The sequence below is a fragment of the Pristis pectinata genome, chromosome 1 (assembly GCF_009764475.1).
Source record: "Pristis pectinata isolate sPriPec2 chromosome 1, sPriPec2.1.pri, whole genome shotgun sequence".
NCBI classification, from domain to species: domain Eukaryota; kingdom Metazoa; phylum Chordata; class Chondrichthyes; order Rhinopristiformes; family Pristidae; genus Pristis; species Pristis pectinata.
The window spans coordinates 42,581,608-42,593,735 of NC_067405.1; the positions used below are offsets into that span (position 1 = coordinate 42,581,608).

Here is a 12,128-nt window from a genome sequence, read left to right on the forward strand (position 1 = left end):
AGTTTCCAATTTAGAGTGTGAATGTGACAGTTAATTGGTAATCTTCAAGGCACAGTGCATACCAGTCTTTAAAAGTGAGAGGTTAGATGAGCGAAACTGTATTGATGGTCTGGCTAAGAAATGTGCTTGTATAACTCCAAACATAAGTTTTGTACAATTTAAAATCTGGTTGACCTAGAATAGGGCAGTTTTTGCACATTTCTGGGTGCCTTAAAATCACGGAAAATTTACACCTTCCAGGATTTAATCCCACCTTCCAGGACTAGCCTTGGCAGTCGCATGTCTGCCTCAACTTCCCTTTTAAGGTAGTGAGTTCCAGACCTCCACCACCCCTTGATGGAATTTTTTTTTCTCATATCCCCTCCAGTCCTTTTATACATATATATATATATATATATATATATATATACACACATAAAATTCTCTCCTCAGGCTCCTGTAGTCCAAAGGGAACAACCCTAGCTTATCCAATTTTGACATGTTTTTCGGAGTTGGCAATGTCCTTCAGATTTCCTCTGATTCCACTCGAGTACGATTCCATCTCTCCTGTAGTGAGTTGACCAGAACTATATGAAGTACTCAGGTTGTGGTCTAATTATTGTTGTATACATTTCTATAATAATCTTACTGCTCATTATATACCTCTGTTATTAAAAGTTAGGACCCTGTGTGCCAACCTAACCATTAATGGACATGATTAGCAACCTCTAAGGACCTGTGAGCATACATTTCATGGTCTCTTTGTTTCAATATGCCATTTAATATCATGATATTTGTTATATATTCCCTTGCCTTCCTGCACCTCCCCATATGCATTACCCCAAACTTCTCTGGGTTAAGATCCATTTGCCATTTTTCTGCCCAACTGACCTGACTGTCTTCATCTTGCATAAGTCAAAAACTTTTCTTTTCCCTGTCCATTTTGGTATCATCTTCAGACTTCTTTGTCATGCCCTTTACTTTTAAGTCTAAGTCATTAAGTATAAGTAAAAGAAAGCAAACAAATGAATTATGACTCCCGTGGAACCCTGTGAATATCAGCCTTCCAGTCACAGGAGCACTTCAGAAAACTGGGCCAATTTTCTATCCAATTTACCACCCTCCTCAATCCCATGAGCTTTTACTTTTTTTGACCTATCTGCCATTCAAAAGCCTTGCTGAAGTCCATGCAGATTATATCAAATACACTGTCCTCATCAACCCTCCTTGAAAGACGAAGAAGAAAATTTCTCTCTCCATTTTTCAGCAAGTATTTAGTTCCATCTAATTTTTTTTCCACCATAAAACTTCCCTAAATGATGTCAGCAGGGCTGCAACACACAAAATCCATCTGCAATGAGATTTTCAACCTCCCAGTATCAAAAACTCACGGAAGCAACGGGTTTTATTAAACCCATTTTCCCAAAGCCATGCAATTTAAAGTGTCAACATCCAAAATGCAATTTAGTCCTCACAGGATTCTCTAATCCCCTATGAACTCGTGCACAGTGTCCATTTGTGCTTTGAATGCTTTGCCCATGGAGTTTGGGGCCAAGGTTACTGTCTTAGTCTCAGAACTATTCCAGGCTGTTGCTGCAGATCTCTGCCATATCTCAAAGTTTGCTGGTTTTTACTGCATTAGGGAAGTCACCCAAACTCAATATTCAAGGAGGGAAGATTTCTTTTTTTTTCAGCCCGTAGGCGTGGATAAAGCAGGTAAGGCCATTGACCGCCTTGTTTACTCATGTTGTGGAGGCAATTATCCAACATATGTCAGTGATAACCCAAATATGACTGTTGCATACCACAATATCCTCTCTGATAATGCATCATCTCATATCTTTCAAGTTTACGTGTTGCCCATATTTGTTACAGGATTTTTAATCTTTTTAATCTTTTTGTGAAAATCTTACAACAAAACACATGATATGGGGGCACATTTCAAAATTATTATGAAAGCTTAAGGTGAGAGGGGAAAGGTTTAAAAGGGAGCTGAGGGGCAACTTCACGCAGAAGGTGGTGCGTTATTAGATGGAGCTGCCAGAGGTGGTGGTTGAGGCCAGTACAATAACAACATTTAAGAGACACTTGGACAGGTACATGGATAGGAAAGGTTCAGAGGGATATGAGCCAAACATGGGCAAATGGAACTAGCTTAGATGGGCATCTTGGTCGGCATGGACAAGTTGGGCCAAAGGGTCTATTTCTATGGTCTATGACTATATAACTCTGGTATGTATGTGTACATGTCTCAAGTATAGGATGTGATGCTGAGAAGCACATGCGTGTGTCAGACCAATGCCACTGTTGGGCTGTGGGAGCGGGTACCAGATCATAGTGCAACCCAGCACTCTTCCCCCACCCCCAGCACATACCCCACAGGAACCAAAGGACCAGAAAACTGGCAGAATCTCCAAGCATTGGATGATCTCACAATCTTAAAATAGGAGAGAGGAGGGGAGGAGGGTGGAGAGAGAGAGAGAGAGAGAGAGAGAGAGAGAGAGAGAGAGAGAAAGAGAGAGAATGAGAACGAGAACAAACCAGTAGTAAGAAGTGGGTGGTGGCTGGGTGGGTGCTCCTTGCAGTGCGATGTAAAATACCAAATGCTTTATGAACACAGCAAATAATGATTCTTGTTTACAGATTTCAGTTAATCTGATCAAATTTCTTTGCTTTTTCTTTCATGTTTTTATGTCATGATTTTACCATATTTCAAGCTTTGCTTTTTGAGTCATAACCAAAAGCTTAAGTGTTGATAGCAATCACTGAAGATTTGACAGTACTTTTATATAACCTGGACTAAAGAAAATTCCAGGTATGCCATCTCCTTGGGGTCTTCCTCTTTTGCTGTCAGGGATATGATTTGCTAGAAATTAATACAATAAACTACACAAATAGTAAAAAGAATTCTTATGTTCATTTTTAACACATGATAAAGTAATTATTTGCCAAATAATATGTCAAAATCCATTTTAACAATGTATAAATTCAATAATTAATTTGTATTGCCTGCTAGCTTGTTTTATAACAAAGACAAAGTTTAAAATATTTTTTGATTCAAAAATAAACCTTTTTTCTTAAAAAAAGATACAAGAAATACAATAAAACTGGTAGATATCTTTTGTTTACATTCATGGTGCCAACAGACCAATACATCCTCTTGCAATGCATTGATGCCACTCATGTTTCTTCTATAAGCATTACACCCATGCAGAGTTTGAGAGGCTGTTACATTGGAGCCAATCCCTCAGTGTCCAGTGGTGGCAGGACCTTTGACTGTGGTTGAAAAGTGAAATCTCAAACTAGCTGCCATTTCAGTTTGTCTCTATGGGTGAGATTTAACATCTCAAGCATATTTCAGTGTGAACAAACAAAAGGTCTTCATTGTACAAGTGACTTCATCTTCTACCACCTGCAAGAAGCATCCTCTCCAATTAAGCGTTAAGTGTAATTGTGCAGTATGGGAAAATATATGACTCAGACCAATTCTTTCATTAGCACTGGAAGGGATTCCAGAAAGACAATCACACTTTGCATGGGGATGAATATTAATTACTGTTTGGTGTTCAATATGAGTAGAGAAATGTATGAAGAGAGAAGGTGAGGAGGGATCCTTGGTTTCAGTTTAGGAGGGTGGGAGTTTGTCAACCTGACATACTATCCTGCAACGTTGGGACTCTTTTTTTTGGTATTAAAGGTGTTACATAACTATAATGTATTATTAAAGAAAACTTTGTTTTGGATATTAGCAACCCAGTTGTTTTTCTCCCGGAACTCATTGTGAGGAGTTGATGAGGAAAAGATAGCATCACCATGATCTGGTGATCAAAGTGGCACAGTCATGCAGCAGTTAGTACAGTTGCCTCACAGCTCCAGGGACTTGGGTTTGATCCTGATCTTGGGTGCTACCTGCATGTAGTTTGCACATTCATTCTATCGGCATACGAGTTTATGCCCAGTGCTCTGGTTTCCTCCCACATCCAAAGATGTGCTGGTAGGTTAATGTAAATAACAAACAGTAAGGGTACCAACACTGGCCCCTGCAGCCACTGTAAATGATCCCCTGGTATTGGTAAATGACAAAAGAATCAAAGATGAGTTGATGGGATATGTGAGAGAGAGTGAGTTGCAAGGGTACAGGAAATGAGGATTGATGGGATTTCTCTGTTGAGAGCCAGCATGAGCTACTGCGCTGAATGGCCTCCTTCTTTGTTGTAAGCATGAGACCAGTGACAATTAACATAGTGAAAATGAATGAGAGGTCTGAACATACAGAAGGAAAAGGTAATACAAAAATATGACCAGAAATGATTACAAAAGGAAGTACATGCCCAGCAGAAGTGACTTTAATGGAATATGTGGATTATTCTTGTATTTAACTATTTTGAGGCAGCACATATTCTGGGCATCTCAACTTGGATATTAGCATGATTGTTTTATGGGTATTTAGCTCTACATTATACCAAAATTCCTTACCACCACAAGCTCCCCTCCTGCTTCTTGCTCAATATTTGCTCAGTTTTAACATGTGCATTAGCAAATGCAGTCATGGACATTGTTGTCCTCTTAGGTAGTTATGTGTTGTTGGAAATACTTAGCAAGTCAAGCACCATCTATGGAGAGAGAGACAGAGTTAATATTTTAAGTTGACGACTTTCTTTAGAACAGGGTTCTGGCAAAGGCAGTATCCAGAGTGATGAAAAGAACTAGACAGGCAGGGGGTTTGCTAGGAGTATTTCAAGGTTTTAAATATACCTACTGAGAAATCCCATGACCAAACAGTACGTAGCAAGACTCAAGAGTTGTAAGGACTGTGCCTTGCTATTCTGGTTCATATCTCAATGTTTATGTCATTCCTATTGTTCACCTCCTACAGCTGTGGGCGTGGATGGAGGAACTCCAAAAGGAGCTACTGGAAGATGTCTGTGCTGACTCAGTGGATGCAGTACAGGAACTTATCAAACAATTTCAGCAGCAGCAAACAGCAACACTTGAAGCAACCCTGAATGTCATAAAGGAAGGGGAGGACCTAATTCAGCAACTCAGGTGAGTGATGCAGACTACAAGTTTAAAAAAAGGAAATAAAATAAGGCATTATTTTGAGCTGTGTTTCAGGTATTTTGTGGCATCGTCATGGCAAAGGGCACTTCTGCTTCACTATTCACTTGAATGTAAATGTTCCTATTTGAAATGTTATTGTATGCATTTACTATCTTTGGAAATATTTGTTTTAAAATTTTTTTTATCAGTTATGTTCATGACAATCCTAAATTTGTGTGAAATACAGCTAAACCTTTATTTTTAATAACTTTGGAAAATAAATCAAATGTCAGTTCATGGACAAGAGCATGTACCTTATTGTTTATTTTTAAGTAAAGCATTGCAATTTTCTTGTTTTCATGCTGAATGAACACTGAATGCACTCCATCAATCCTTTTATGTTTTGTGTTTGCACAGTTGAGTACAGTTGAAAGCTTGTAGCCACAGCTTTCTGCTTTTTGGATTGTTTTAATGTTAAACACTTGATTTGCCGCAGGGACTCTGCAATCTCCAACAATAAAACCCCACACAATAGCTCCATCAGCCACATTGAGAGCGTTCTCCAGCAGCTTGATGAAGCCCAGGGACAGATGGAAGAGCTTTTCCACGAGCGAAAAATCAAGTTAGATATTTTCTTACAACTTCGGATATTTGAGCAATATACGATTGAAGTAAGTTCTTGGTCCACATAGCAATATTGATCTTTAGCAAAGAGATGAAATAGATTTGTAAGGAAATATTCCTATATCTTGTAAGGTGACAGCTGCAGAGATGCTTGTAAAATTGGAAATTCAATGATGAAAGCCTTCTGAGTTTAGGATTAAAATGGGATGAAATATCTTGATCTTTTTATGAGCACAATAACTTTCAATGATTTCCTATACCTGTTTATCTCTTGTTAATGCAGTCAGACTGCATCATAGTTTGACAGTAGGGTAAAACATATTGCCTTATTTGAAATAAACAAATTAGTAAAAAAAAATTGACGTTTTAACTCTTCCAAGGAGATATGGCAAGATCTCAGATTACAGCTTGTTTCATAAACTTGCATAAGGCCCATTCTGAAATGGGACTTTTAAATTACACTTTTTTAACTGGCATATAAAGAAAATTATCAATAAAAATGGTGAGATCTAATATGCCAACCCATGTCAATAGGCAAACAAGGGTAATGAATCCTGACAATTATTGCTTCCACCCTCTTTCAATGTTGAATCAAGGTTCTGCTGTTGTGAGCAGAACTTGGAAGAAGCACTGAGAGGTGCAAAGGCAGGGAATGTACTCTGGGGCACTTCAATAACCATTACCCATAACAGATCAGTAATACTATTTACTGAGCTGGCCATGCTCTGAAGGACAGCTCCCAGACTAGGTTTGCAATAAGAGGTGAGTGAGCCAACATAAGCCAATTTGGCTTCTATTTCTTCAATTTGCACATTGCAGATGCAGCTGTCTAGGACAGTGAGTGACCACCACTCTGTTCTTATAGAGACAGAATTTCCATCTTCACACTGAGGACATTCTCCATCGTGTTATGTGGCACTGGAATCCTACTAGATGGAATAAATTCAGAACAGATATGGCAACTCATAACTGCAGATCCATGAGGTGCAATCATCAACAGCAATTGGAAAAAACATTTAGGAATAAATGGGTCATTTTTGGGTCAGGAAGTTGTGTCTAGCAGGATGCCATAGAGGTCATGAAAAACAATGATGCTGGAGGAACTCAGCGGGCCAGGCAGCATCCATTGAGAAAAGCAGGCAGTCAACGTTTTGGTTCAGGATCCTTCATCAAGACTGAAGACAGGAAAAGGGGAAGCCCAATATATGGGAGGGAAAAGCAGAGCAGTGATAGGTGGACAAAGGAGGGGAGGCGGGGTGGACACAAGGTGGTAATAGGTAGATGCAGGTAAGAGATGGTAATAGGCAGGTGCAGGGAAAGAGGGGATAGCAGATCCACCGGGAGAGCTGATCCCCACTTTAAGTAATCCCCACCCCACTTCCCCCAACCCCGTCCACCATGCTTCTTCTCTTCTTCCCTTTCCTAGCCTCTTTATTTTCTACCTTTTTTCCCCCTTTCTCCCCTTATCTTTGACCCATCCCCCCATGGATCTGCTCTCCCCTCCTCCCCCACACCTGCATCTACCTATCACCACCTTGTGCCCACCCCGCCTCCCCTCTTTTGTCCACCTATCTCTGCTCTGCTTTTCCCTCCTATATATTGGGCTTCCCTTTTTCCTATCTTCAGTCCTGAAGAAGAGTCCTGAAGAAGGGTCCTGACCTGAAACATTGACCGCCTGCTTTTCTCCACGGATGCTGCCTGGCCTGCTGAGTTCCTCCAGCATCATCGTGTTTTTCATCTCGATTCCAGCATCTGCAGTCCTTTGTTTCTCCACCATAGAGGTTATTGCTAGGTCCCAAGTTGTTTACAATCTATATATCATTTGGATGAGTGGATTGTGTAAGGTATCTAAGTTTACTGAAGAAACAAAGTTTAGGAGACAGTGTTCACTGTGAGGAGGATGCAGAGAGGCTTCAGGGGGAAATGGACAGGCTAAGTGAGTGGGTGAGACATAGCAGATAGAGGATATTGTGGAAAAATATGAGCTCATTCACGTTGATAGAAAAAGTAAAAAAGCTGAATATTTTTAAGTGGTGCGAGATTGAAAAATATTATTGCTCAGAGGAACCTGAGTGTCCTTGTACATGTTAACATGTAAATGATACAGTAAGTAGTCAGGAATACAAATGATAACATTAGCCTTTATTGCAAGAGATGTCTTGGTCCAAATATCTAGGACCCTGGTGAGACCAATCTGGAATTGTGTGTCTAGCTCTCATCTCCCTAGCTAAGGGAGGATACACTTGCAAAAGAGGAAGTGCAGCAAAAACTCACCACATTGATCCTGAGATGGCAGTTGTGTCATTTGAGTAGAGATTGAGAGATTGATCCTATATTTTCTTGAGTTTAGAAAAATAAGAGGTGTTCTCATTGATACTGCCAGGGCTTGACAGGGCAGATGCAGAGTTAATGTTTCTCCTGGCTTGGGTGTCTTGAACAAGTTTTACAATCTCAAAGCTGTTAATTCAAGATTGAGAAGAGAAGTAGTTTCTTTGCTCACAGAAGAGTGAATCTTTGGAATTCTTTACTCTAAAAGGCCATGGAGACCTGCTCAGTAAATTCAAGATAGAGATCTGTATATTCTTGGAGATTAAGGGATATGGGATTAGTACAGGAAAGGTGAAAGATAAACCATTATTGAATGCCAGAGCATGCACAAGGGACCAAATGGGCCACTCCTGCTTTTGTTTCCTAAATTCATAATTGTGTTAGAGCACAATCTGTAACCTCATGACCTGGCATGTTCCTTGCTCGGAGCACCAACCCCTGTTTCAATAAGAAATGCAGAAGCAGCAACATCAACAGCAATAGGTATTGCTAAAAATGAGCAGCCGACCCAGTGAAGCTAAACAATGAATGCACAAAGAGTTAAGCAATCCCACAACCGACCAATCAATCAGCATTACAATTAAACAGCTAGTGGGAGAGGAAGATTCAAAAACACACAATCCTCATAATAGTAGAGCCCAGAACATTACAAGGCTGAAGCATTGGCAACCATCTTTGGCCAGAAGTGAGGTGGCCACCAGTAATGAGGTGCATACCGGAAGAAAGCAAATGTGGCACCTATATTCAAGAGGGTCGGCAGGGATGAGCCAGGTAATTACAGGCCTGTAAGTCTAACATCGGTGCTGGGAAATTATTGGAAAAATTCTGAGGAACAGGATTAATTTATACTTGGAAAGGCAGGGATTAATCAAAGAGTAAGTCAGCGTAACTCTATTAGAGGGAAGTCCTGTCTGACCAACAATTGAACTTTTAGAAAAACTAACAAAATGCTTGGACGAGGGCAATGCAGTTGATATAGTCTGCATGGACTTCAGTAAGGCCTTCGACAAGGTTCCAAATGGGAAACTGGTCCAGAAGCTTAGAGCCCATGGGATCCAGGGCAAGTTAGCAAACCAAAATTGGTTTGGGAGTAGGACGCAGAGGATGATGGTGGAGGTTTGCTTTTGTGATTGGAAGCTTGTGAGCAGTGATGTACCACAGGGGCCAGTGCTGGTACCCTTACTGTTTGTTATTTACATTAACAATTTGTATGTGAATGTAAGAAGTATGATCGTTTAGTTTGTAGATAACATGAAAATTGGAGTTGTTGTTAACAGTGAGGATGATAGTCTAACATGACAAGACAATATTGATCAGTTGGTAAGTTGGGCAGAGCAATGGCAGATGGAATTGAATCCTGATAAGTTTGAGGTGATGTACATTGGGAAGACTAATAAGGATAGGACATCCGCAATTAATTATAGAGCCCTTGGCAATATTGTGGAAGAGCGAAACATTGGTGTGCAAGTTCAGAGATCCCTGACAGTGACAGCACAAGCAGATAAAGTGGTAAATAAGGCATATGGGATATTTGCCTTCATTAGTAGGGGCATTGAATGTAAGAACAAGAATGTTATAGTACAACTTTATAAAACATTGGTTATACCACAGCTGGAGAATTGTGTGCAGTTCTGGTTGCCACATTATAGGAAGGACATGATTACAATGGAGAGAGTGCAGAGGAGATTCGCCAAGATGTTGCCTGGGATGGAGAGTTTCAGCTGTGAGAAGAGACTGGATAAGCTGGGTTTGTTTTCCTCGCTGTGGAGGAGGATGAGTGGAGTCCTGATAGAGGTATACAAAATCACAAGTTGTATAGATAGGCTAGACAGTAGGAAACATTTTCCCATGGCAAAGGTTTAGAGTAAGGTGTTAGAGGTTTAGAGGAGATCTGAGGAAGAATTTTTTCAGCCATAGTATATTCTGTTTCCTTGCCACTCTCATAGCTTCTTCCAGCTGGTGTGCAATATAAAGGAATACCGAGGGAGACCAGATCAATGTGCTTCTGTGAAAGGTTTATGTACAGGTATTGAATACATGTTAGTATAACCAAACAGCAGCCTCACAACATTGGTTCTTGAGCACTACCTGCTGTCTCTTTTAAGTTTGTATTTAATTAGGATTTTCTTGTAAATGATGCCCTTATATAGTATAAGGGTACTTATCAATAGGTAGCTGCTTAAACTTACAAAGGGGAAGGCTCCATTCAATAGGGAGCTATTTAATTTTATGATTGTAGCAGAGAAATTAGGTCTTTAATTATTTAGAATAATGTAAATTATTATTGCAAACTTTATCACTTTTCTATTTTTGTGGTATACCATTAGGTAACAGGAGAGTTAGATGCCTGGAATGAAGATCTTATCCGGCAAATGAATGACTTTAATACAGAAGACCTAACTTTAGCTGAACAGCGGCTGCAACGACACACAGAACGGAAGTTGGCCATGAACAACATGACATTTGATGTAATTCAGCAGGGCCAAGATTTACATCAATACATTATGGAAGTGCAAGCATCAGGTACTGCAGCATAAGTTTCCTTGCATATGTCTTTTTTGTACGATGGGTTTCACAAAGTGAGTGAATGTGGTTCATTCCACTAGTTCTGGAGGCAAGGCTTATTCAACAAGCAGATATTCTAAAGTAACAAAGAGACCTGCAGCAAGTTAATTAACCACTCAGTTTATGCAATTTTTTTCTAGCTCAGTGGGTGAGGAGAATCAGTGAATGGAACAGAGCACAGATTTATCCATATGAAAGCAACTTGACTTTCAGAATACTCTGAAAGCTTTACATGACGTGCTTAGCAACGTGCTTCTTGGGTCCAGACAATTTTGATTCTACAGGTTGGAGTCTAGAGTTTAAGTCTAATTGCTGTTTTCTATTGACTCGATGGACTGAAGGGCATTTCTGTACTGTTGATTCCATAACTCTACTGCTTATGGATTTCTTCTGTCTATACAACCTAATTTTACATACAGTATGCATTTAAATTTATTTTACTTCAATTATTTACATTTACATTTGTGGTATCATGCAACACAGCCTGTAATATACACCTCGTTGCTTCTCGTTCTTGTTGCACCTTAAAACTGTCCAATTCCCATAACAATTCTGTAGAAGATATGATCTGGTTTAATAATGCCCAGTCCTCTATATTTTTTTTCCTGACGTTTACTTCACTGAGTAGTTTCTTCATTTTCATCTCCAGCCCATTCTTCATACACCCTCCACCCTGCACCCATCCCTTCTCCCCCAATTATCAAATGTTTACAGTAGCATAGTGATTAAGTTACTGGATGGGCAACCAGAGTTTTGGAACGTTGATATCAAGACAAGAATTTGTATCCAACCATAGCAGCCAGGAAATTTAATTTCAAGTAATTAAATAAATTGAATTAAAGCTCATCTCTGTAACTGTAAACAAGAACCTATCTGATTGTCATAAAATTACAAAAGGAGATTATGGAGAAAAAACTATATACAGAACACTTGAGTAGAGTAAATATGAAAGCAATGGCTGGAGGATTTGTCTATTTACCTGGCATCCACAAAAAAATAGAAAACCTAGCCAATAGATGTATGGTAAGTCAGGATTGCAGGAACAACTTTCTAAAGCACCACTCCAGGCATGTAAGACCATTCCAAAAATTCCATATCGGTTATGGAAAAGGAGCAGTATTGATAGGTATTTGAAAAAAAATACCAGGAAAGCAATTGGGTTATATAGAGCATATAACCAAGAAGTTAAGATCTATCTTTGCCAATCAAAGACTTATTGAAGAGTTATATTCAAATAATAATAAATCTACAATAGTTCATAAAGAACAATAGAATAAAACAAAATTTTGCTTCTACTGATCACCCAACTTCAAATAGAGAAGCAGAAAGGTCAGAGTAAAGGAAGCAGTGATGAAGCACTTGCTCACACTTGATCTTTCAGTATTTTTCCTGAGCAATTGAACAACACCACACTCAACAGGACTTACTCCTACTGAAATCTAATGAATAGAAGAGAACCCAGTAAGGAAGCAAAAGTGAAAGAGAGGCGAGTGACACAAAATGCATCAAAACAAGCAGTAATAAGAGGCTTAGCCTGGAAAACTTTGGGTATTGAGAACTCCAGGCAGGTTGGAGATAAGAGATAGATTAAA

At 39.5% G+C, this 12,128-nt stretch overlaps 1 protein-coding gene across 1 annotated transcript in view; it reads left to right on the forward strand.

Annotated features, from left to right (window-relative positions):
* The window catches only part of LOC127574135 (kalirin-like), a 500,886-nt gene that overhangs the window by 292,443 nt on the left and 196,315 nt on the right, over positions 1-12,128 (forward strand). The window contains exons 12-14 of the mRNA XM_052022913.1: positions 4,856-5,025; positions 5,516-5,690; positions 10,299-10,494. Of these exons, the coding sequence (XP_051878873.1) occupies positions 4,856-5,025; positions 5,516-5,690; positions 10,299-10,494 (541 nt within the window). The remainder of the gene's footprint in view (positions 1-4,855; positions 5,026-5,515; positions 5,691-10,298; positions 10,495-12,128) is intronic.